The sequence below is a fragment of the Petaurus breviceps genome, unplaced genomic scaffold (genome assembly GCF_028583685.1).
Source record: "Petaurus breviceps papuanus isolate PSGF00001 unplaced genomic scaffold, PetGlider_PUasm1.0 115, whole genome shotgun sequence".
NCBI classification, from domain to species: Eukaryota; Metazoa; Chordata; class Mammalia; order Diprotodontia; family Petauridae; genus Petaurus; species Petaurus breviceps.
This window is the reverse complement of record NW_027185612.1, coordinates 3,830,780-3,858,301: the sequence shown is the minus strand read 5'-3', so window position 1 is coordinate 3,858,301 and position 27,522 is coordinate 3,830,780. Positions and strand designations below refer to the sequence as shown.

General features: G+C 35.4%; 1 protein-coding gene and 1 pseudogene across 9 annotated transcripts in view; one reads left to right on the top strand and one right to left on the bottom strand.

Annotated features, from left to right (window-relative positions):
- Positions 1 to 27,522, top strand: part of KMT2C (lysine methyltransferase 2C) — a 336,336-nt gene that overhangs the window by 76,100 nt on the left and 232,714 nt on the right. For all 9 annotated transcript variants that reach the window (XM_069084226.1, XM_069084177.1, XM_069084204.1 and 6 more), the window contains one exon: positions 19,621 to 19,709. In XM_069084226.1, coding sequence (XP_068940327.1) covers positions 19,664 to 19,709 — 46 coding nt within the window. In that variant the 5' untranslated portion in view covers positions 19,621 to 19,663. The remainder of the gene's footprint in view (positions 1 to 19,620; positions 19,710 to 27,522) is intronic.
- On the bottom strand, positions 16,757 to 18,247 carry LOC138158202 (thymosin beta-4-like; annotated as a pseudogene).

Genomic DNA, 27,522 nt, shown 5'->3' with positions numbered 1-27,522 from the left:
AAGGCCTATTGCAGGAGTTTACATTTGATCCTTGAAGCTATAGGGAGGAATTAAGAGTTTGAGTATGGAACTGACAGGGTAACATGGTTATGAAAATCACTTAAGCATCTGTGTAGAGGTTGATTTGGAATGAAAAAGACAATACAGAGAAAATATTTAGGAGGTTCTTACAATATTCCAAGTGTAAAAGTGATGGCCTGAACTAAGATACTAGTTGTATGAACAGAAAAAGAGGTTGGATTCAAGTGATATTGGGGAGGGGTTGAAATGACAAGATTATTCAGTTGACTAGATGTTTGGGATTAGTCAGTATGAATTGTGCTGAATAATATGGGGGATATGAACCTGGGAGATGGAAAAAATATTGGTGCCCTCAATAGAAATGGGTAAGTTATGTAAAAGGGATCCTTCAGGGAGAAAGATAAGAGTTAAATTTGTATGCGTGGTGTTAAAGATGCATGTAACAGCAACTTGCAGATGTCCGCAGGTGATGCGTAGGTCTAGAACTCAGTAGAGGGTTGGGTTGGATATTTGTCATTTTTTTCTATACTGTCTTGGTGTCTTTATCTGTTCCCATGGCTTAATTTATTCTCTTTCAGCAAAATGTGGTCCAGAATAGAGCCTTGATATATGTATACCTACTATTGTTGGGCGTGTGGGGGAAGGAGGAATGATGTGAATGATGAACCAGTAAAGCAAGCTAAGGAATAGTAAGACAGGAAAAGAATTAGGAGAGACTAAGGAGAGATTATGGGGAAGGTCATCATCCATAATGTTGAGATATTGCAATGAGGTTAAGAAGACAAAGGGTGTGAGAAAAGTGCATTAGATTTAGCAATTAAGATTTGATCAGTTATTTTAGACTAACATTTTTAATTGAGTGAGGATAGAAGCCTCATTGCAAAAAGTGAAGGACTCCTGGTCAATCTTCCCTTAAGGTATAAAAGGTATTTGTTTCCCTGCTTTTCTAATTTGTTGATGATGTGATATTTAACTGGTTATTACCCATTTGCAGCTTATTGTAGTATCTCATTAGATGTTACTCTCTTAATTTTTTGGCAGATTTCCATTTTCTCTAGCAGTTTTTGTTGAGTAGGAGGCTCCTTATTTAAGTATATGGGTTAAGTTTTTCAAACACTGAGAGTGTTTCCTGTGTATCTTATTTACTTAATATGTTGTATTGAACAGCCTTTCTGTTTAACTATTACCAAATAATCTTGCTAATTATTGTTTTATGTTATAGTTTGAGATCTGGTACTACTAAGCCTCTTTTTTCCTACTTCTCTTGAGATGCATGGCCATTTTTTCCTCCATGTACATTTTGTTGCCATTACTATTTTTATAAAATGACTGTTAGTTTGCAGTGGGTCTGAATTTAAATTTAGGTAATTTCATTTTTTTTTTATTATTTTGGCTCAGCCAAATTAATCATTTTACAATTAAGTCTAATTTTAGTTCTGCTAATATCATCTTCATTATGGCTTGAGAGAGCGCTACCTAGGCTCAGATTCAGCTAAATATCTGAGGCAGGGTTTAAACTCTAGACTTTGTTTAGCAAACTCATATCTACTGTTATATTTGTTTGCCTTCAGTTGGAAAAAAAATTTGGTAAGATTTTCCAAACTTTTTTTTGGTGGTGTTAGGGGAAAGTTTTGAACAGTTCATGTAATTCGGGAATTGTGATTTGACTGTTAGATACCAGTCACTTGTTAATACATGTTATAGCTGACTCTTTTTCATTATAGAGTTACTGCTTTATGTGGAATATATATCTTCCATTTTTTTTTTCTGAGATGGGATTATTGAAGCTTTTTTTTTTTTTTTTTTTGCTTTTTTGGGAGGGCAATTGGGGTTAAGTGACTTGCCCAAGGTCACACAGCTAGTTTTTGTGTTAAGTGTCTGAGGCCGGATTTGAACTCAGGTACTCCTGACTCCAGGGCCAGTGCTCTATTCACTGCACCACCTAGCTGCCCCGCTTTCTTGTTCTTTTCATATTTTTGCGAATAATCTAAGTTACTACTAGGTTTTGTTGGCATATGATGGAGAATAATAGTTCCTAACAATTTGTTTTATTTTCTCTTTTGTTATGAATCCTTCTTTTCATTTTTTAAATTGGCCATTTTGTTTTACTCTTCAATTGATCAAGTGAGGTTTCAGTGTTTAATTCATTCTTTTAAAAATTGCTCATAGTTTTGTTAATTCAGTGTTTTTATTTTTGTTCTCTTTCATAATACCAATTTTACATTTGAGTGTTCTGAATTTTTTTTTAAGTTGAATGAACAATTGATCATTTTTTTCTCTCCTGCATTGATAAAAGTGGTAAAATATTTTCCCCATGGACAGCCTTATTTCTTTCTCAAAAGTTTTGGAGTACTATCTTATTTTATTCTATTGTAATTATCTGTTTATCTAGGATTTGTTCTTTGACACACCAGCTGTTTAGACTTAAACTATTAAATTTCCATTTAATACATCAAACACACTTATTAAGTACAAATAAACATACTACTTGAATGACCATTGCTCAATATATTTTCTATTGTCTTGTGTTCAGTAAAGAACAAATTAAGTATTTTTCCTGTTCTGCATTGGTGTTAGAGGCTTTTAGAACTCGTGGCTTGTATTTATAAGAAGTGCCATGTATGACTGAGTGTGTGTATATTCTTTTCTTTTTTAAATCTTTTATTTATTTTTAGTTTTCAACATTCATTTCCACAAGATTTTGTGTTACACATTTTTTCCTCATCTTTCCCTTACCCTCCAACCCAAGATAGCAGGCCTACTGAATATCCCTTCCCCTAATCTGTTCTCTCATATCTTCCTCTTACCCTTCCCCTGGCTTTCTAGTAGGGTGAGATGGATTTCTATACCCCAGTGCCTGTGTATCCTATTTCCCGGTTGCATGTAAAAAAAATTTTTTTTTAACATTTGTTTTTAAAACTTTGATTTCCAGATTCTTTCCCTTCTTCCCTCCTCACCTACCCTCAATGGGAAGACAAGCAATTTGATATAGGTTGTATGTGTGTAGTTACGCAAAACGTTTCCATAGTAGATATATTGTGAAAGACTATTTCCCTCCATCCTTTTCTGCCCCCCACTTGTTCAATTTCCTACTTTGACCCTGTGTATATTCTTTTCTATTCACATTCAGTAGTGACTAGAGATTTTTCTCATAAAGTTTTTCTCAAATTTTATTTTTTTTATTATTTTTTAAAGCAATTGGGGTTAAGTAACTTGCTCACAGTTACACGGCTAGTTATTTCTGGGTGTGGTGCTAAGTATCAGAGCCCGGATTTGATCCCAGGTCATCCCAACTCTGGGGCCGGTGCTCTTACTCAATGTGCTGCCTGGCCACCCCTCAAATTTTATTAAGGATCTTAATATCCTGTTTATCTTTTAGGTTTGTTGATTTCTGAAAGGGTCATAGTGATGTAAACATTTGTCCTTCATACTATTATAATAATTACCTTTAAAAAAAAAAGGTTATCACTTTGGTATTGGAGTTCTGACATGGTATTTTGGCTTTTTGGTATTTTGACAGTGACTGAATCTTTAGTCTTCAATTCGACACATTTTTTTAATTAAAAAATTCATTTTGTTTCTTTTGCTGATATACTTCCTTTCTGCCTGTCACCAGTTTGACTAATCAACAAAATGTGACAGTATGCAGACCATATACGTTGTCGCCTCTCTGTCAAGGAATATGTTTACAGGGTCTCCTTAACAAGCTTTAGGGCAGCTATATGGCTCAGTGGACAGAGTGCTGGGCCTGGAGTCAGGAAGATTCCCCTTCCTGAGTTCAAATTTGTCCTCAAGGTAAGTTCCCAGGTGTGTGAACTTGGACAAATTACTTAACTCTATTTGCCTCCATTTCCTCATCTATAAAATGATCTGGAGAAGGAAATGTCAAACCACTCCAGTATCTTTGGCAAGAAAACCCCAAATGGGGTTATGAAGGGTCTGACACAATTGAAAATGAATGAACAATGATTAAAAAAAAAAAACTATGTTTGAGGACATTGACAATTGTAAGACAAAATGAGGATAATCCCTGCCTTTGATTTTTGGTTTTCCAAAAAGATAAATGTCTTGAAAACTTGGTTTTATCCTGTCTGAGTCCAAGAACTAAAGGGGAAGCATTTTATGAATTTTGTTTTTATGAAATTTTAAAAAAGGTCTAATTTTCTTACTGTGTTCTGCAAAAGCAGTGTTTTTCCATTACGTTGAAAACTTAAACTTAATTTTACATATCTTCATCCAATATATCCAATAATAATAATACCACAAAAAATTAGTCAGTAACAAGCAGTCAGTAAACATTTATTAAGCACTTACTATATGTCAGGCCCACTTAAACACTGAGGATACAAATAAATGTGCAAAAACATCTCCTGTTTTTAAGAAGCAGAAACTCGTAGGTGACTTTGTAGTCAGTCCTGAATCACTTGACTGTATGTAGTTGAACTTTCATTAAAAATGAAAATGTAGTCTAGGGGAGGCTAGGTGACACAGTGAATTGAGCTCCAGCCCTGGAGTGAGGAGTACCTAATTCAAATCTGGCCTCAGACTCTTAATACTTCCTAGCTGTGTGATCTCGGGCAAGTCACTTAATCACAATTGTCCTGCCTTCCCTCCTCCAAAAAAAAAAAAAAAGAAGAAAATATATCCCGAAGATAGATGATATAAAATTAGTCAAACTTATTGAAGCAATTACTATATGTTAGGCATCTGTGTGATTTATCTCTAACTCTTATGTATCTCTCTGATATGCTATTAAAGCAATCTCAGTATGACCTATTTTCACAGCCAATTGATAATGTAATTTTACAAGAGATATAGTTGGGGGGGAAAGTCAGAAACATAAGAACTTCAATATCAGTTATACTTAAATATAAAGATTTTCTGCAAGGAGAGAAAAGGAGTCTAAGTACCCTAGGTACCAAACATACCTTGACCTTCAGTTTTGCATTTCATTTATCACCAGCTTTTCTGCTTGAATGATATGCCTACCATAGTATAAGCTCATCACCTGGAAGTTGATGATCATGGAGATCAATTCAGCTTTGATCCTCAAACCTCCTCTGTACAATTCAGTTGCCTCTCCCCTCTGATCAGAGGACAGAACAGTAAGCTTTCCCTTTCAAACCACTTTTTATAGAGAGCTCAGAAATTTCCATCTTAATTCTTCCTTTCTCATTCCCAGTTCTCCTTGATTTCCTCTGTATGACCCTCTGCCTCTCTTCTCAGCCCCCTCCTTATATATAGTCTTATCTCATTGGATTGCAAACTCCTCAGGAAAGAAGAATTATAGTTGTTGTTTTTTTCTTTTGAGTTATGCTTAGTGCTGGGCACGATATAGGCACTTAGTATGTATTTAATGACTTGGGAAGAAGATAAGGATTGCATCCAAGGGAAAGACTAGGATGCAATATGAAGTTAATTGAAAAATCTTACTTTAGAGAATGATGAAGGAAAATTATCACCATTCACTGAATAATACAGAGAATTAAAAATTAATTTATAGAAAGTTTGGTAAAAAAAACCCCAAGAATTATCAGGAATGTATTTAAAGATAAAAGGAAAGAATAAAACATGGGATAAAAAAGCACACAATCGTCAAAGTTTTTAGAAGGGTGTGTTCTGAGGAGACATAGACTATAATCTGCTCTTAAACACTAAAAATTTAGCAGTGTGCACAGTAGAACATAGATTGAGGATTCTGTATGAAATTGTGAATCTTCATTTTGTATCACTTTATATATTTTTATTCACACATATATATGCATATGTGTATATCTCAGCAATGTGTGCAATTGAGAACAATGATGTAAAGGAAAATAAATTTGAATGACTTCAGAACTCTGATCAGTGACTACATAAAATTTAAGTAGCGAAACATAATGGACTAAAGCTAGACAATGAGACATTTTCAGTTCTGGGCTATGTGTTCTGTGTCACTTGAATGTAATGTGTTTACTCATTTATTCATGTAACTGAGAGATCCTTTTTGGATGGAGGGAAGGAGAAGATGAATTTTAGTAGGTAGTGAAATTTACTGGAAAAAAAAAAGTTGAACTCTGGATGTTATCAAAACATCTATCAATAAGTTCAATACAATATACTTAAATTCCTAAGTTTGCGCTCATAAAAGGGAAATCATCATGTTAAAGTTACTTCAGATTTACTTTCTGGGCAATATTTTTACCCGTGTTTTAAAAGAAATAGTAAGCCAGGGAAGAAGTTGAACAAAGACATGAAGAGATGTACTAGCTAATTGTAATTGTAAGAAGTTTCCATTAGATTGGTTTGGATAGAATGAAGGTCTCATGGGAAAATGGATAAGGTTGGAAGAAAGCCAAGGGCTGGTCAAGTTGGAGAGGTTGTAAAAGACAGTGGGATTCCACTGTAAATTTTTGAATATAGGAGTAATACATTTGAAATGGGTAGAGAAGAAGAGATTTTTCTAACAGTTTTGTTTAGGAAGCCCTGGAGTTAGCAAAACTATAGCAGTAAGCCTCAATGAACATTTAAGAATTACATACTTTTGGGGCGGCTAGGTGGTGCAGTGAGTAAGAGTACTGGCCCCAGTGTCAGGATGACCTGGGATCTATTCTGGGCTCAGATACTTAGCACCACACCTAGAAATAATTGGCCATGTAACCTTGAGCAAGTTACTTAACCCCAATTGCTTAAAAAAAAATTTACATACTTTTTAATTATTAGAACCTGCCACTAAGAGAAAAATGACAGTCCTTGCTTTGACATTAAAATTTTTCTAGTGGTGTATACATAGCATGTTCACAGACAAGATACATGCAAAATATAATACACAAAGATATATAGTTCAGATTGATAAGAACATATAGGATGCATACAAAGTAAAAAATGCTTTGAGTGCATTGACAACTTTGGGAATTAGAAAATAGCTCTTAAAGATGGTGGCACCTGAGCTGAACCAGTTTTAAAGAATCTGAGCTGAGGAGGGAAAGCATTCCGGGTAAGGAGGGAAACCTATAAAGACATTAAGGTAGGGTATGTAACGTTTTTAAAGACATTGAGGTAGGATATGTAACGTTTTGTGTTTGAAGACAGGAATGGACATTTACTTAGAAATAAAAAGCCCATGAGGAAAAGTACTATACAACCAAGCAGGAGGTAGGGTGTTACCAGGTTGTGAATTTCTTGAGTTCGGCCGTGGTGCCATCACACTTGGGTTGTAGGAATTTAAAATTGGCAGATTCATTGGAGATATTAGAGATATTAGTGGTCTAACCTGAGAGTATAGAATTAGGAGGAAACTTGATAAACTTTAAAGTGGTGTCTATTTCCCTATTTTTTCCTCTCTTTAAATCCTTCCACACTCTCATCAAAAATGTATGAGAGGAATTGAAGAAACAACCAGGATATATTTTTAAAAATATTTAGTGATACTTTTTGTTTTGATATATTTCCAGGTATCTCCACCAATCCCCTTCCTTTGATCCTTCTCATGTTACAAAGAAAGCAATTCAGTAAGACCAAACAGCACATGAACTATACTGACAATACATGAAATTTTTTTATACTCATAGTCTTCCCTTACCTATTCCTACAGTGAAAGGAACAATATTATTTTCTCATTGTTCATATAGATCTTGACTTGCTTCCCTAATTTTTTTGTTTGTCGTTTCTTAATGCTAAATACTATTCCATTCTTCAGTTGATGGGCAATATACTTGGTTTCTAGTTGATTGGTACTGCAAACAAATGCTACAGTGAATATACTGGACTGTTTGTACCTTTATCCTCCTAAGGATTATAGCATTAATAATACTTGTAACTGGTGTGGAGGTGTAAGATTGTAAAGCCACTTTCCAGCTTTCCAGAGGAAAAGCTTTCCAGAGGACTGCTGCTGTAAACAACTTTCAAGGTTCTGATTACATAGTAGGGTGAGCTCTCTATTCAATAACAAATCAAAGCTATACATTCATAGAAAATCAAATAACAGCATTCACAATGTTACAGCTTATCACAGAAAATCAAAATACAGCATTCACCATGTCACAACTCAACAACTTATAACTAAAATGGCCACATAGTTTTCACCAAAGTGGTCACACAGTTTTCAACAAGGTATATTCCTTTAGTGAATCACAAAATCCTTATTTCAGTCACAGAGTACTAAAGTCAAAGTTCTCCACCCCTAGGTAACAGTAAATCATAATCTTCTGCATCAGTACACAGTATCCAAGTAAAGTCTTCTTTCAGCTTGATTCAAGGCTGGCTCTCAGCTTCCATGGTTCTTCTTCCATGGTCCCAGTTCCAACTCACCTAGATTCAAAGGCAGGCATCTCCCAGTTCCTTGTCCAGCTCATGTTCTATATTGAAGTTCACAATGTCCAGTGCACCTCAAGTTCTTCACAGTTCATGTTTCTGGGAACACAAAGCTTGACAGAGCCACAATAATATTCATGCACATTGCCGGCACCATCATCAGTTCACTATCTGCCTGTAAAATCAACTCAGACCCATCAACAAGGTCTGAGAACTCAACGCAAATCATCAACATAGAAATCAACACAGACCCACAAACAAGGTCTAAGAGGTCAGCACAAATCATCAACAAAGAAATCAACATAGAACCACAAATAAGGTCAGCATAAATCATAAACATAGAAATCAACGTAGACCCACAAACAAGGTCCAAGGGGTCAGCACAAATCATCAGTAAAGTCCCAGGACCTCCAAAACCCTCCTCCAGGCCTTCTGTAAACATAAAACCAGAAAATCCTCTTTCAGAGCTTCCAGTAAGGTCCCAGGGCTTCTGTACAAAGTAGCACAAGCATCAACACAGAGCAAACAAACAGTGCCAGCATACCACAAGTTTTCTCCTTGACTCTGCCACCACAAGGGTCTTCTTCTCAGTTCTGCCTCTAGCGAAGACCTCTCCTTATATATGGTCATTAGCTCCTCCCCTTCTTGTTGCAGGAGTTCATGAGTTCTAGGGTTCACACATTCTATTTCTAGCAGACTTGATACAAAGCTCAAAAGAAACTTGAACTGAAACAAGGTGTTAATTCAGTAGCTGAAACAAGGTGTAACTACTTCTGTGCTTGCCATTACAAAGACCAATAACATGAGCATACAGAAGGGCTGCTAGCACAGGTTCTTTGATGATCCGCTTTTCTAAAGCAAAGACTGCTTTAGAGGGGTTAGCAATCTTTAATTAAACAATGCAGACAGATAAGTAGAAAGAATTGAGTATCCAAGAAAGAATCCAATAGACAGGGCCCCAACTATGTAAATAAAGTAATAGGTACATAATCACCAGACCAGGGAGCACCAACATGTGGGGTCATAAAGGTGTGTGTGTGTGTGTCTGTGTGTCACAAAGACCTGAGATGAACATTGTTCCCATTTGTGAGCCCCAAAACAAAATCCCACCTTAGAATACAAAAACACTCATCCCCTCCCTTGCCCCCTTTCCCTCTAATTGGCTGTGAGACAGAAGGCATCCAGACCCATATGACTCAATGCCTGATTACCTCAGTACCAAAAGGTGTGAAAGCCTTGCTGGAAGCAAGTTTCCCCCTAGGCAAGCTCCTCCGGCAAAGCAATATATGGACTTTTGCTCATTCAAGATGTCTCAATGCCTGTGACCCTGGCCTGAGTTCAAAGCAGTATGGCATTTGTGATTGAAATCCCTGTTGATCTTTATACCTGGAAAACACAGTCCCTGTTCCAAGGAAAAAAGAGAACACATGTCATCATATATTAATTGATGGGGCAGATCTTATATTCCATTAGCCCTACAGGGATATATGCCCAACAATGAATTATCCATGTTGGGGATGTAAAGAGTTGTCACCCCCTTGCCCTCAGTAATTACAAATGACTTTTAAAAAATGATTAGTGCTATGCTAGTCCAGGTAATGAGAAATTATTTTATGGAGCCAAACAAGATAAATTGATTTGGAAGAATAAAATGTCAAATCTGAATGGAAAGAGTAGGAAAAAAAAAGTGAAATAGTACTTCATACCTTAAACCCTTAAACTATATTATTAATTAATTATTAGTATCCAGACTATTTGGTATTGATTTAAAAAAATAGTTAAAGTATATTATTATATATAAAAAACAACATAAAGTGTATATATATAAAGTGGATTAAACAAATAAGGATCACAAAGGATCACAAAATAACAGTATTTTGCTTAGTGTTGACTAGATGAATAAAGCTTTTATTAAATGCATATTGTGTACCAAGGTCCCCACTGCAAGTAGTGGAAATGCAAGCAAGAACATTTTTTTTTAGTTTTTTTTTTGCTTTTTGGAGGGCAGTTGGGGTTAAGTGACTTACCCAAGGTCACACGGCTAGTTTTTGTGTTAAGTGTCTGAGGTCGGATTTGAACTCGGGTGCTCCTGACTCCAGGGTCGGCACTCTATTCACTGTGCCACTTAGCTGACCCCAGGAACATTTTCTACCTTTTTTTTTTTTTTTTTAAGTTTTGGAGGGGGAAGGCAAGGCAGTTGGGGTTAAGTGACTTGGCCAAGGCCACACAGCTAGTTAAGTGTCTAGTGTCTGAGGTCGGGTTTGAACTTAGGTCCTCCTTACTTCAGGACCAGTACTCTATTCACTGCACCACCTAACCACCCTACATTTTCTATTTTCAGTGAGTTTGCATTCTAAATGAGAAAGACTAGATGGGGACATGGTGTGGAGATGGCCAGACAGTTAACTTAAAAACACATTTTAGGGTAGATTATAAATGGCTATGTGATTAAAATATAAAAGGTGACAAAACTACTGAAAGATATTTCCTAGTTGATTGCCTTGTAGTTATACTTTTTTATGCAAAAAAACTTTCTGTTTGATATACACAAATAGTGTGCTTAATTTGGTATGGAATGAGAAAGGATTAATTGTTGAAGTAGTTATTGTTCTTAGGGAATTTTTATCATTAAGGGAAACATACAAAGATAGGTTCAGTTTTTTTTCTCTTTTTTTTTTTTGATAGCAGGTAATAACTTTGTTTTTGTAACATCTTTTATGGCAGGTAATAACTTTGTTTTTCTAAAATCTTATTTGTTTTTAGTTTTCAGCATTCACCTCCATCAGATTTTGAGTTCAAAATTTTCTCCCTCTTCCTCTGATCACCCCTCCCTAAGACGATGTGCAATCTGATATAGGCTATCTATGTATAATCACGTTAAACATATTTCTACATTAATCATGTTGTAAAGAATTAGAACCAAAGGGAAAATTCACAAGAAAGAAGAAACAAAAAAAAAAAAAGAGAAAATAGTATGTCTCAGTATGCATTCAGACTCCATCGTTCTTTCTCTGGATGTGGATAGCATTTTCCATCATGGGTCTTTTGGAATTGTCCTGGATCTTTGTATTGCCGAGAGGAGTTAAGTTTTAATTGTGTACCCATTTGGACATTATCTTGGTATGTATTAAGATGCTGGTATGTGCCTAGTTTCTGCTGTGCTGTTTTCTAGTTTTCCCAACAGTTTTTGTTACATGAGTTCTTATTCCAGAAGCTGGAGTCTTTGGGTTTATCAAATTACTATAGCCATTGTACACAATGTTTACAGATCTTGACCAAGGGCTTTGATACTGTCAGTCATGAGTGCTTATGGAAAATTAGGTCAAAATTTGGTTGCCTGGAGGAGTTCATCGGTGTTGTAGTCAACTTCATGACTTTGTGCTTGCCCAGGTTCTGGATAATGGACAATGCTCTTGTGCTTTCCCAGTCACTAATGGAGCACTAGGCCATGTGCTTGCTCCTCCCATGTATTACGTTTTCAGCCATGTTGTCAAATACCTTCAGTGAGGATGAACGTATCATCAAGGTCAGCAATTGTACTGATGGTAAATTCTTCAGCTTGAAAAGGCTACAAGCCAAGAGCATAGTGCAGTTTTGGTACATGATTTTGTGTTTTCAGATGATTGTGCACTCACTGCAACCTCTGAAGCTGAGATGTGACAAAGTATGGATCTATTCTCTGCTGCTTGTGCTAATTATGGCTTCACGGTTAACACCAAGAAAACACATCTACCAGTACTACCATCCATACTTGGAACCATCAGTAATAGCAGATGGAGAAGTTTTGAATGTTGTGGGTAAGTTCGCTTACCTTGGTAGTGTACTTCTCAGAGTTTTACACAATGATAATGAGGTTGATACATGCATTGCCAGAGCAAGCTCAGTGTTTGGGAGACTTCGAAGGAAAGGGTGAGAGAGAAGAGGTATTAGACTGAGTACCAAACTGAAGAGCCATCCTGCTGACCTCAAGTATATCAGCACCATGCCAAGAAACTGAATTACTTCCATTTGAATTATCTTAGGAAGAGTCTGAAGATCACCTGGCAGGATAAAATACCAGACACTGAAGTCCTTTCTCAAGCTAAACTGTCAAGTATTCAAACTGTACTTCAGAGAGTGTAACTCCTATGGGCTAACCATGATGTTTGAATGCAAAACATACACTTGCCAAAAAAGACTTTTTATGGAGAGGTCGCACAGGGCAGTGGGTTCACATGATGGTCAGAAGAAGCGATACAAGGAAACTCTTAAGGCCTCTCTTAAGAACTTTGGAATTGATTGTGTGACATGGGAGACACTGGCACAGGACTACTTAGCATGATGTGCCCACATCAGAGAAGTTGCTGTGCTCTTTGAGCAAAGTAGAATTGAAGAAGCTCAAAAGGAACACAAGATATGCAAATTTAGAAAATCCACCCCAAAGGTTGACATGGACTATTTGTGCCCAACCTGTGATAGAACATTGTGAACTTGTATTGGTCTGATCAGCCACAGTTGGACACACTGTAACTTGGCTCTAGCAGAGTGATGTCATTTTGGTCCTCTTTGAGAATGAAGGACAACAACCTACCATAGATTACAATAGTCATTGACTGCTGTGTCTTGTGTACCTAACCTATTCCACTGATCCACCACTGGTTTTGATGGTTTCTGCTTTTTAATACAGTTTTAGTTCTGGTATGGCTAGGCCATCTGCAAGTAATAACTCAGATCACTTATTTAGCTTTAGAATTCTTGTTTCCATAATTATGAAAGTTGACTTATGTCACATAAATTTTTTTTGTGTGTCTTTTTTGGAGGGGTGGGGAAGGCAGGGCAATTGGGGTTAAGTGACATGCTCAAGGTCACACTGCTAGTGTTAAGTGATTAGTGATACCCCAAAAAGCATCAGTAAAACTTCTTTTTATAATGGGAAAAAAGGAGCTAATTTTCTTCTGTGTTACTAAAACTTTACATTCCATTCTAGAGGCTTTTTTCCCTCCTTGTATATTTGTGCTTGTTGATGAAGTTGACGACTTTAAAAACAAAACTAGTGTGCCTACCTTTATGAAGTTCCCAAACACTGATTTGGTGAGGACATGACACATGGTAATTGTAATGGGAAGATCTTTCCCACCCTTTAGTAGGCCTGTTAGACCTGCTCTAAGTCTAGCTGATTGCCTGAGTCATTTGGAGCCCATGGTAGGAGGAACTTGCTCAGCAGGGTGGAGCAGGAAGATAGATGGAGGCGGAGCAGCTAGCTTGAGTGAGAGAGGGAGGAATTTTGCCTAGGGGAGCTTGTTTGTGGTGAGGCCTAATGGAGGGAAGGCTTGGTGATGTCAGTTTTTCCTGGATTGGTGATTTGTATAAAATTCTTTGTTACCCTGTAGAATTGACTTTCTGGTATCTGAATAAATATTTCAGTTTTTGCCTTTGAGGAAGAGATTTATATTTTGTGAATTTACCCTGGAAATACCCATCCATATTCATAGTGGCTACTATGAGTATTGAATTGTTGATATAGTGATTTTAGTTCTTTTTTATTTTTTTTAAAGATTTGAACTTTTTAAATTGTTTTTGGGATGATTTTTAATAGTTTCTTTTTTTCCAATTTATTTTTAGTTTTTAACATTCATTTCCACAAGATTTTGAGTTATGGATTTTTCTCCCTATCTTTCCCCTACCCCCATCCCAAAATAGCTAGCCTACTGAATACCCCTTTCCTTAATCTGTTCTCTCTTATATCCCCACCCCCCAACTTTCTAGTAAGGCAAGATGAATTTCTATACCCTGATGACTGTTTTTGGGATGATTATAATCTTTTGGAAAACTACAAATGTTAGGCCTCAAAAAATGACATATTTTGGGATTATCTAAGGTGCTAAATAACCAAATACACTCCACTTGATTTTCTGGAAACAGTAAATGTCTAACAGGCTTAAAAGTTGAGGATAATTTAGTGTTTATGAATCTAGGTATCAGGAAGGGTAGCCATCTCCTACCACATGGAGAAAGTTAGTTGCTCCTAAGTTAATGTGAAATCTAATGAGTTGTGTTTTGGAAATAGTGAAGTTGAGTTGCCTTTAGGAGATGGAGGCCAATATGTTGAGTAGACAATTGTTGGTGATTATTGTTTGTCTTTTTCAAGGAGGACCATGACATCAGGAAGGTGATGCCATTACTTGCAAGTGAGTTGTATTTAAATGAGGGAGGGCTGTGCAATGTCACCAGTTTTACTTTCTCCTCTGGAGCTGTTTGGGTCCAATGGCAAGATACAGATTAGGAAGGCTAGAGATGTCATCCTGTTTCCCCCTTCCCCCATGGTGATAGACCTCAGAGAAAGATGAGTGTTGAACATGTAGGTTTGGGAATTATTTACATAAAGAATTACTTACATAAAAAACCTGTTGCAGTCTTATGATGAGTTGTGTTGGAACCGTCTCAAAGATTCAGAGTCAGACCTTTTTTTTGTCTTTTTCTTTTTTCACTTCTAATCCAAGGATAGGCATTTATTAAGAGATTAATACCTCTCATAAAGTGGGTTAAGTTTGAAGAGGAACCAGCAACTTCAGAGAAAGCAAGATGATTTTTTATAGGGTAAAGATGCAATTATCTAACAGAAATTATGACTATTAAAAAAGGCAGGAGGGGTTTAAGGGATAAAGTAATAGGGAAGGAGTCCCAGTCACAGTGGAACTGGGTATGCAGTTACCCATAATGCATATAGAAAAACCCATTAGGGGGATATGTAGGCATGATAATGACATTATAATAAACTTCTTTATATCATAAGTTTACTCTAGGTCTTTTCTTTACTATTACTGCATAGGTGCCTACTTAGGGAATGTCCCTTCTATTGTTTGGGGTCCATATCCTGCTTGAGCTTCCTGGTGATGCTGCTTTCTGTTTGGCAGAGTATTATGGTTCTGACTGAGACTAGATGGATGTGACTGAGTGCATGGACACACCTGTTGTTTCTGTCAGAGATATGAGAAATAGGTCTGGGGGCAGTGGCTAGCTAGAGGCAGTGACTGGTTTCCCATCACATGGACACACCTGCTGTTCTGTGGGAAATATGAGTTCATGGACACACCTGCTGTTCTTGGGAGAAGTTAGGATATTGTGGAGAGGGAGGTGAGTGGCTAGGTAGGGGCAGTGGACCTGCTGTTAGGTGGGACCTATAAGGAAGTTAGAATATTGGAACGGGGCCTTTATTAGGATTCCATCAAACTCATCCATTAGAATGAGCTCATCCTGAAAGAGAAGATAGAAAAGTAAGGCATGCTCTGGTTGGTGTTGTTCAGTTGTGTCTGACTCTTTGTGAATTAAGGCAAACAGAAGTTAAGTGATTTGCCCAGGGTCAAGTGTCTGAGGACAGATTTAAACTCACATCTTCCTGACTCCAGGCTTAGTACTCTATCCTCTGAGACATCTAGCTGCCCCTAGAATACATGGTTGAAGTGAGTGTAAGGTGAAGTAGAGGCAGTGAGGCAAGAAGGCTTGTTTTGGGAGATTTTATATTTTTGTAAATCTTTAATTCCTTTTGCATTTGCTGTTTTCTTGGGGGTATAATCTTCCCTTCAAGCTAGATAATGGTTATTACTGATTATAATTAGTCAATAAATATATCATAGAATCAATGTAGCATATTAAAGTTAATTAATTGCAGTGAAATATAACAAAATCCATGTAGTCCATCTAAAAATGATATTCATCTCTCTTTTTTAAACTTCAAAACTAAAATTCAGGAAAATGTATGATAACACAATAGAAAATGCCAACATGAACTAGAGTATATAATTTAAAAACCTAGAAAAATCAACAAATTAGCAACTTAATTTTTTTTTTTCATTATCAAAAATAGAAGAAAAAAAATCCCAAGACCAACAAAAAGAGCTACTGAAACCAGAAAGCTTTTTTGGATTTTAGCTATAGAATGAAGGAGATATGTAGGATATATTACTTTGAGGGGAAGATTGTATTATGTGAAGGTTTTAAGAATGGTAAAAGTCTGGCTGTATTTGGGAAGCAGTAGGTTAGAATGAAGTTTTGGAGTGGGGAATAATGCTTAAAAGATGAGGGATAATTAGGTATTTGAGGCATAGAATTGGGAAAAAGCTTAGAACAAATGGTCTATGCTTCAGTAAAACTGAGGCAAGACTCAGTAAGAGCAGCAGGATATCTTGTTTATTCTTTAAATTCAGTTTTATTTTCAGTTACAAATTCTCTCCTTATCTTTTCATTTATTTGTGGAGAAGGCTTGTTTTGGGGAGATTTTATATTTTTGTAAATATTCAGTTCCTTTTGCATTTGCTGTTTTTTGGGAGGGTAAATTTTATATAAAAATTTAAAAAGTAACTCTTTGTCTTGGTTTTTTTTTTGTATTTTTGATTGTGAAAAAAAACATTTCAGAGTTAATTTTAGATTTTTCTAGGCTTAGTGCATTTTCCTTTAGTCACAACTATTTTCTTTGTTTTTTCAGGTTTTAAAACTTTTTATTTGCATATTAAAAATTGTGCATTCCGATAATTAAAATCATTTGAACAACAACAAAAAAAGACATTCTGTTTAACTGCGTTTTACAACTTGCCAGGACCTTGGTACAGCTTTCCATTTTACTGTTAAGTAGATTTACTGTAGTCCCACCGGGCTTCTTCTTTTCACCAACATGCAAACTCTTTTTTTTTTGGTGGCTTTTTGGAGGGGCAGTTGGGGTTAAGTGACTTGCTCAAGGTCACATGGCCAATTTTTGTGTTAAGTGTCTTAGGCTGTATTTGAACTCAGGTCCTTCTGACTCCAGGGCTGGTGCTCTATTCACTGCGCGACCTAGCCACCCCATGGTGCAAGCTCTTCTTTTAAAAAAAATTTTTTTTCTAATGCCACCAGGACCCAAATTAGCCAGGATATAGGCAGATGGAAAGAGGCAGCCATCTTGGCCTTCATTCAATTCAATGTCAGTAGTTATTTATTCTTTTGATACTTAAAGGGGCAGCACAGTCATTTAAACTTTATCCAACCTCTTTGCATCTTACAAGTTAAACAACTAAAAGAAGTCAAATTAAGAAGGCAATGCTTGTGGAATATACAGTGCATGTTGGCAGGGCAGATTTCATTACGATTCACCTGCTTGCTTCTCCTTTTTTTTTTTTTTAAGACATTGGGTTTTTCTCCTGTGTTTCTGTCTTCAATTTAGACTTAACAGATTTCTGAATCTCAGCCATATCTGGTTTGTCAGACATTTTTGCAGGTTAAACAGTGATGGGGAGTGTGGACCAAGAAGCCAGATCTCAGAGGTGGCAGCTCAGAACTGTCCACAACTATTTTCTTAACTTCATCTCCTTTTAAAGGAAGAATCTTTGTATAATACAGGAAACATTATGTTGGAAGTGAAGAGTAGCAAGGTTGGACTCTTGACTCTGCTACTACCTTAGTGAAGTCACTTAACTTCTGTTGGCTTTCATTTCCTCATTTGCAAAATGAGAAAGTTGAACTAAATTAGTTCTAACTCTACTTCCGTGATCCTATAATCTTTTTTTTAGCGTTTTTATTGAAGGTTTTTTTTTAACACCATAGTTATTCCCAGTATCCTTCCCATTGAATTTTGTAGAGCCATGCTATATGACAAAGTGTTTTTAAAAGGGGAAAAAAATGTATAGTGTTAATGACACTTGTGGTCCTCCCACTTCCACTAAGGAGTTAATTGGTGTGTCCTCATATCATTCTGAGTAATTTTTGATGTTTATAATTTGATTATACTAAATTCTGATTTTTTTCCAGTTGTGATCCTTCCATTTTTATAATTGTAGTTACTGTATATATTGTTTTCTTGGATCTGCTTACTTCACAGTACATCAGATCTTTGCATGATTCTCTATATTTGTCTTGTACATCATTTCTTAGTACACAGTAATATTACATTACATTCATGTACCCAACTTTGTTTAGCCATTCCTCAATCAATGGGTATCTACTTGATTTTGTAATTTCTGGTATCTTAAAAAGTGCTGCTGCAAGTATTTCGGTGTATATGGGGACTTAATTTTTATTGATATGAGGACACACCCATCAAATGGTGAATTGCTGGACAAGCTAAAATGTAGGCATTACAAAATACTATAGAGCTGTAAGAAGTGATGACTGAGGAATTCAGAGATGCATGGGAAGGTTTTTATGAACTTGAAAGAACTGTGGGGTGGTAATGATGGTGGAGAGGTACAAGGGATATATATAATTTGAATGGAGATATGGTAGAAAACAAGTAGAACTCTGAGGAGCTGTAATAACGAAGTTTTTATCACACTATGAAATATAAATTCCTCTTTGAAGCAGAGAGAGCATGCATACTGAAGGAGCAGAGGGTTGCATAAACTTTCAATGATAGTTACTATATCTGAATTTGTGGAGGGGAGGGCATTGGAGAACTAGTGTTTGATATTACATCAGTGGTGGTTTTAGACACAAAATTACTAATACTGGCATGTAAGAGCCACATAATTTAAAAAATAAAATAAAATTGAATCCCATAAAATACTGCCTCATCAAGGATGTGTGTCTAAGTGTGTAGATTTGTGCATACTCAAGTGCAGTGCCATATGTCATTCTCAAAACTGTCCTGCTTGTCTATACTTTCCAGACTTTTCAGAATTCCATTCTTTTCATATAAACAAGCATGTTTTAATAGCATTTTTCAGGCTTCCTGTTAAAATCTTCTTTTCCTTTGAGTCCCTATCCTATCCTATCTTTATCTTAAATATGAAATAAAAGATTCCAGATGATATATAAAGGTAAAGTTGTTACTATATAGTTATTGTAGCCTAAATCTCTTGACTTTGGAAAAAGTTAAAATAACATACACAATGATTTGAAAAACAGAGGCTCTGGTGTTCTGATATGAAGATTTAAAAGAGAAAAAAGGGAATATATTAGTGTAGAAAATGAATGGTGGAAAGGGAAAGTCACAACCTTACCTTTAGATATCATTTTGAAATCTGTTTCATATTTAAGATAATGCTTATTACATTCGCATTTTCTTTTACATTAGAATTAATTACAGTAAACCCCAGATGTTGCTGCATAGAACTATTCAGAGAACTTTTCAAGGTGTAAAAAGCATTCTATTCTGGAGAAGACTATTGGGGAAACAATTTATTTAAACTGGTGTACTATTAAAGCTAGCAGCTATTCAGCTTCTGCGAGGTAATTTGGATCTAATTTTTGAGAATTTTTCTTTTGTATTAGTACATTTCACATACTTCTGTTCTAGGTACAATGCAAATAGCTATAAAGTTAATGTTATAATTTAATGAGGTTTCATTGTTTCATTTATAGGCCTCGAAATAGAGGAAAAACTACAGTGGAGGATGATGATAGCATGGATGGGTTGGAAGCAGCAGAAACAGAAAACACCGTTGAAACAGGTAATAAATTAAGAATCCTATTAAATGTGCTCACTTTTTACTGACCTAGGTTGTGAAATTTAAGAGCTAATACATGCTAGTAGTGGTTGTTAGTTTTATTTTTTTAAAGAGATCTGTAAATTCATCACATTGGGTTCTTCAGCTTAATGATAAAAATCAATGTTCTCCAAGCCTTTGTTACGGTAGTGCCATTAATGTTTGTGTAATCATGAGTTAATGGTAATGTGTCTTTTTTCCTTCTCCTTTTACCACCTTTCATAATTTCCAGGGATAAGACTCTGAATTTAATTAGGTGTGTCTTAATACTGTGGTCATCCAGTAGGTTATTCTATGCATGAAGCCTTTCTTGATTATTACAGGAGCTCATACCCTGCACCCAAGGTCATTTCTGTGTCATAGAGACTTCAGAATAGAACATGTGGTAAAGGTTTTACATTATAGAAAAAGAGTGCTGTGTTGCTTTGGTACACATATCTAACTTTCTCAAGTCCTCGAAGAAAAATTCATTAGAAAGGAAATACTTAGGATAATATGATACATAAGCAGTTAGATTTATTGCCTACTTTATGCATAGCATTGTTGAGTTTGAGAGAAAGTATATAATTGTACTCAATTTAAGAAACATTTATTCACTACTTGGTAGGGTGCCAGGGTGGGCATACAAAGGAAAAAGGAAATACATGCTTTCATGGAGCTTATTTTCTACTGAGTGAAAACAACAAATAAATAGAAATAGCTACAAAGTAACTGTTGTGATAGTTGATAATGATTTGCGGTTATTAGTAAGGGCTTTCTGTAGTTAAGTGGCACTTGACCTCTGTTTAGAAATGAATCTCAAGTCCATTGGAGCTAGCTAGGTTCCAGGAGTTCCAGAAGTAGAAAGAAAGCATTTCAAGTGTAAGTAGTAAACTGTGCAATGATCTGAAGATGGAAGACATTATGTAAGGGGAACCTTAAATTATTAGATGAAGTCTAATATAGAGAAATCAGTCTGGCTTTTAAGATTTTTTGAAGTAGCTATAGTTTATATTTCCAAATAGACAACCATGAATTTTATCCTGTGTATAATAGGCAGCTGCTAAAACATGTTGAGCAGGAGAATAGCATAGTCAGCCTTTATCTGCAAATAAATCCCCTTTAATTCCCCCACCCCCCCCCCCCCCCCCCCCCCCAAACAACAATAACAACAACAACAAAAACTTGAGTACTGGTGGATAACTGTCATTAGAATCTGGATTAAGTATTTTATTTGGATGGAATGAAACTCAAAACAGAAAGGCAATGGAATAATGGTGACAAAGGGAATATCTCAAAGTGGAAATCAGGAATAAAGCTTATTTTTCATGTTGGGCCATTGTGTCATGGAGTATGAGACAAGGTCTATCAGATTTTGTGATAAGACGATGTAATGTAGCATGAAATGGAGAAGACTAATAAAAGGACAGTTTTTGTTAACAGTCTATATTGTTCCTAGATATCTCTTGATAGATAGGCTTTGAAATATTTTATACATTTTGATAATTATTTTAAGTGGAATTTCTGGTAGGTTTTATCGGTAACATTCTCTAGTGCTGGTGATTTTATGTGGATTTATATAAATATATAAAGATACATAAATATCTTGCAACTTTGCTGAATTTGTTTCTACAGACTTTTCACTTGCCTCAGGTATCTTGCTTAGGACTTTTAAGATTGGTTTTCCTTTTTATTATTGTTACTGCCTCAGTCTCTTTTTCTTGTCTAACTGTTCTAACAAGCATTTTGAGCACATTATTAAATAATAGAATTGACAGTGGCCATCCTTGCTTTACCCCTGATCTACTGGAAAGACTTCATACTTTTTTCTGTTATATGAGATATTTGCTCTTTGTTTTAGATTTAGATACAATTTACTATATTAAGGACAGGGTCATTTTTTCATATTCTATCTAATTTTTTTTAATCAGAAAAGGGTGTTGTAATTTGCCAGTTCTTTTCAGAATACATTAATATAATTACATGATTTTAATTATCTGTTTCTAATTTAATCAGTCATTTTGATAGCTTAATGTTGTACTAGTACAGTATTACTGGTGTAATTCCTACCTGGTCATGTTTCAATATGTTGTTGTAGTGCATTTGCTTATATTTTGTTTAAAATTTATTCATCAATGTTCATTAAGGATAATAGTTTACAGTTTTCTTCCTTTGGGTTCTCTCTCCCTTGTTTCATTACCAAGCCTATATTTTTTAGGATTAATCTGAATATCAGTATTATAAACCTCTGCTATCTTAAAAAAAAAAAGGAGTATATTTGTAACATTGCTAGAGCTTCGAAAGGTGAAAATAGTTCTTGTAATATGGAAATTAATTTTCTTTTGTTAAAATTCAGTTGTAAATTTGTTTTCATTGATGTAAAAAAAGTTGGAGTTGATGTATGATTTGTTTAACTTTTCCTGCCCTAATGTTAGATTATTTACATAGTTTATTAGAATTTTTTTTGTGACAATTCATCTATTTCTTTGACATTATTTCTGTTGACATAATTTAACAAAGTAGTTTATGATAATGACATTTCATTTTCTTTTCAATTTTTATGAATTTTCTTTTTTAATAATTAGATTTTCTTCTCTTTAAGGATAATTAGTTATTTTATTAGTTTTTAAAAAAAGCATTTTTCTTTTTTACTTAACAATCATATACATGTTTTCTTCCCTCTGTGCAGTTCAATTTATTGAGACGTTAAGTCTCAGCCTCTTGATTGCATGCCTCACCTGCCCCACCCCTCTCAGATGTGTCCTTGTTCACCCTGATTATGTGAGATAATTTCCCCTAGCCTTCATTTCTGTTTTCACGTTAGTTTATTTTTCTTGATCTCTCTTTCCATTCTTAAAATCATCAAGATATAGAAGAAGCACTCCTAGGCCTTGTTTAATTTAGACTCCCTCTGTGACCAGTGTTGATGACGGGGTGATGTATCATTTTTCTATATTTTTAGTAAAGAAATTTAGTTTATCCTTATTTGGCCCATTTGATCAATCATTCATATTTCTCTCTTTAAGATTCTTAATTCTTATGTTTGAACTTCATTGTTTTCTGGAGTTCTAATCTTTTTCTTAAGAATACTTTGGAAGTCCCCTATTTCAATAAAAGTCTGTTTTTTTTTTCCTCCTGTAGGAGTATGATATGCTCAGTAACTTATTCCTGGGTTCTAAGTCTTTGTCTTCTGGAATATCAGATCCAGGCTCTCTGTTTCTTTGTGATGGTGATTGCTAAATCATGTATTATGTTGATGGTGGCTTTTTGTATTTGAATCTTTTCATTTCTAGATGCTTGTAATATTTAAAACTGGAAGCTCTGGATTTTGGTTTTGATTTTTACTGGCAGTTATTTTGTGGTTTCAGGAGGTTGACCAGTGGGTTCTTTACATTTTCTTTTTGTTCTCTGGTTTTAAGAATTCTGGGCAGATTTCATGAAATAGAAATCTAGGCTCTTTTTTGGTTATGGCATTCAGATAATTTAGTGATACTTAATTTTTTTTCCTTTTTGATTTGTTTTCAGGGTCAATTGTTTTAGGTATGAATGAGATTTATGGTTTCTCTTTTTTTTGGTCAGTCTCTTGTTTTTGTTTTATTATTTTTTATCTGAGGAAATTGTTGGTTTCTAGTTGGAGACCATTGTGATTTTCAGGGAGTTTGTTGTTTGGGAAAGATTATTGCGAAATAGAAAGGTGTTTCCTAGGCATTTCTTTGGGGGGGGGGTTATGAAACAGTGAAATATTGAATTTGAAGTATTAATGTTTCTTGTCAGTGTTGGAGGGACTGTAGAAATAGGAGGAATGCCAATGCATTGTTTCTGGGAATGTGAATTTATATGGTGGTTGTGCAAAATATTTTGAAGTTATGCTGTGAGTGTGACTAAGATGTTTAGGCCATTTGGCTTAGAAATTATAGGATTTGGCATTTGCCTCGAGAAGGTTGTTAACAAAAAGGAAGGTCCCTAATATATACAAAACTGTTTTTAACTCCACTTTTTGCAGTGAGTGTGTACTGAAAATCAAGTAAACGCCCATTTATTGGGGTTAACTAAATACATTGAAGCATTTGACTGTAATGCAATATTCCTGTGGTTCATAAATTGTAAATAAGATAAATGCAAAGAAACATTGAAAAAATATCAATTGATGATAAGCAAATTAAGCTGAACCAGGTATAACATATACATGTTGATTTCAGCAGTGTAAAGGAAAAGAATAATAGAACAATGACAAGGGAATACTGCAAAATTTTCATTACCAAACAGCACCCTCAAAGAAGAGCTATGAAAAGATCATTCTATTCTTTATAAAGATGGGGAAACCTGCTTGGGAACATATCAGATAATAGCAAACTTATTTCAAAATGGTAGCAATGCTTGTTTAATTTTTTTCTCATATCTTTTTTTTAAAAGTCTTTATTTTAAAGATTTCCATTGAAAAATGGTGAGGTGAAAGAATATACTGTGAGTATATTCTTTTTTTTTTTTTTTGCCTTTTGGAGGGCAATTGGGGTTAAGTAACTTGCCCAAGGTTACACTGCTAGTTTTTTGTGTGTGGGTGTTAAGTGTCTGAGGATGGAACTGAACTTGGGTCCTCCTGACTCCAGGGCCAGTGCTTTACTCACTGCACCACCTAACCGCCCAATATTGGTGATTTTCAAATTTCCAAAAATCATTTTGAAAGTTATTCTGGTTGACATGCTTATTACTCCTTCCTTCATATCCCTTTTTTGAAACAGTCCAAAATATGTTTAGATTATCTAATTGTCTATTTTTTATTTTTACTTAAATTCATTTTATTTTTACAGTCACTGCAAGTGACCTTTTACATTGGCTCCAATGGTCTGACTTACATGTAGGTGATTCAGGTATAATCTTTCAAATCAGTAATGGTTTTGTTTCTGAAAATATAAACTTCACTTGTTCGTGGATTCAATCCACTCTTTTAAAATGAAGCTCAGTAGTTAAAATTCATATTATTTAAAGCTATCAATTTCCTCTGTAAGAAACCTTTTCTGATATCTCAGTTGATAGTGTTACATCTTTGAAATTAATATGTATTTATTTATTAGCTTTCTTTTACACAACATATTTATATCTGTACTTGGTGTGTGTTTTGTTATAATACTACTCCTCCTGGTATGTAGGTGTTGTTTCATTTTTTTGTACTTCTACTTTCAGCACCTGCCCTATTGTAGGTGCAATAAAAAGTTGCTTGTTGTTTGAGTGATGATAATTGTGGTTCTGTGTTTGCCTCTCCAATAGTTTCCAGCTCTTCTTTGAAAGGATGTATTCATGATGTATAGTTGTGAGGCAACTTTTGAATCCTTTCATTCTTTAATTCTCATAAATATTTTCCAGCAGTTTCTAGTGCCTTCGAGTTTTTCCACATTTTTAATGATCACCCAGTCTCAAAATATAAGTGGATTTAAGTTGAATGTAGAGGACAAAAAGATGAAGTGAATTGTAAAAAAAAATTTTTTTGCTTGGGAAGAGCATAGAAAATTCAGATTGGGAACTGTTGGTGTAAAATATTGGTCAAATTTGATCGGTTTAGTTTTTTTTCTTCTCTGTCCTCCCTTTTTCTCTCTCTGCCCCCTTTTCTCTCTCTTCTCCCTTCTCTCTTTTCCTTCTCCCTCTTTCTTTCTCTCTTCTTTCTTTCCCTCCCTACTTGTTTCTCTTTTTCAGAGGATGACTGACTGGATAAGAGTGTGATATATGTATTTAGAAAGGAAAGTGATTGAAAAGTAAAGGATATGTAGAATTTTTTTTTCTCTCAAAAAGAGCCTTGTGGCTGGAATTATCTTAAATTTCTGCTCACCTCCTTGTAACAACATATTTATTTGAATTTAATTTAGTTATTGGTCTCTAGGTTAAGTTAGTGAGGTGGCATTTATATTGAATCAAAATAATTTCTTAGAATGACTTTGAGTCATTCTATTTAATGAGTTAATGAGCAGTACAATGTCTGTCTTATTCATGGCAAGTTATGGTTTAGTTGTGGTCTCTTATTTTAAAAAATGAGATAGTATGATCTTTGTAAGACAATTTGTTAGATTATGCTCTACATTAAACTCTTATATAATCCGTTCTTTACACCTGTGCTAGTGCCAGAGTAATTTTTCTAATGGATTACTCCAATATAAAACTCTTTTGCTATAAAAAAACTTTTCATGGTTTCTCCATTGTTTTCCTGATAGTCTTCAGCAATATAATTTTGCCCTACATTTGAGCCTTATCTCAAACTACTTACTTTCACAAGATGTTTTCTAGTCATACTAAATTACTTTCCTTCCTTTTTCTCCTGTACCTATCTAATCCTGTGCCCTTTACTGTCTGCCATTTCCATTTGAAGCTCTTTCAAGGCCTAAGTCAGGTTCTGACTACTCTGTGAAGACTTTTCTTGTTCTCTCCCCTTAGACTTTCTCCTCTGAAATTGATTTTGCCATCAAATTCCTTATAACATGTTTGCTGAATCCATTCTTTGCTTTTTTCTTATTCACCCCTATGCCATAGATATTTGTCTCCTTGTGAGCAAACTTCATATTTTATATAACTTAGTAGTTAATTGTTTCAATGAGTGAAAGATATGTAGTTTTAATTTTATCATCATTTGTGCAATTTAACATACAAGAAAGGCAAAACTGTCATTATTTTACTACACCTAGGGGGGACCCCTTTCATGTGTCAGGGTAGAAATTGCAAACTAGTGCCAAGTAGACCAATTTCATTACAACTGTAAAAATACTGAGTGAGGATAGACTATCCTCAACTGTGAATTTGGCATTCATAAAATTCTTAAGCATCATTATAGATTGACTGGTTTACCAGGTAACCTTTTAAAATATTGCTTTGTTAAGTATTTCTCAAATACATGTGAAAACAAAAGAAAAAAAGTGTGCTTCAGTCTGTATCAGAGTTCATCAGTTCTCTCTGTGGAGAGGTATGGAGGCAATTAGGCATTTTTTCATTGAGTTGAGTTGTTTTTCCAGTTGTCTCTGATTCTTCACGACCCCTTTTGGGGTTTTCTTAGGAAGGATACTGAAGTGGTTTGCTATTTTATTCTCCAGCTCATTTTACAGATGAGGAATTGAGGCAAACAGGGTTAAGAGACTTGGCTAGCATTACAGCTAATAAGTGTCTGAGGTTGAATTTTAAACTCAGGTTCTCTGTGTTCCAGCCCTTGCCCAGGAAGGGTTCCTGCTTCCCTAAAGCCACAAATGCTACTTATCCTTCTGGTTTTTGGGTGGGCCAGTTTGATTGATTTACAGAACAAATCCTTTTATTAAGGGGATCCTTTTAATGTAGTTTGGATTCAGTCAGAGGGCTGCACTTAAGGACCTAGAGGGCCACTTGTGACCTCAAGGCCACAGGTTCCCTACCCCTGCCTTTTACCTTCCCTGGGTCGAGAGCTCCCAAAGCTACTTCTGCTTCTCCTGCTGTTTCAGCCACCTCCAAGGATTGCTGCCACCTTGTTCCAGGTTGGCTCTCATCCTGGGGTCACAGACCACCCTTGCCAACCTCCTAAGTTGTCTTTGGCTGGAAATATGTCTCACTCTGACGTTTTCTAGGCCCTACTACTCCAAAATTTGATTTGGCAATTATTTTAAAGTTGTTTGGAAGGGAATGTTGAGAGAGTTCAGCAGGGTTGTTAAATTCAATTTAGCCAAAATTGAATTCATCTTTCTGATAATGTTGCCACTATCTGTATATGCCTTAGCACAGTGTTTGGTTCATAGTAGGAATTTAAGAAATTTTTATTCTCCTTCCCTTTCTTTTACCCCAACTTTGCCCTCAA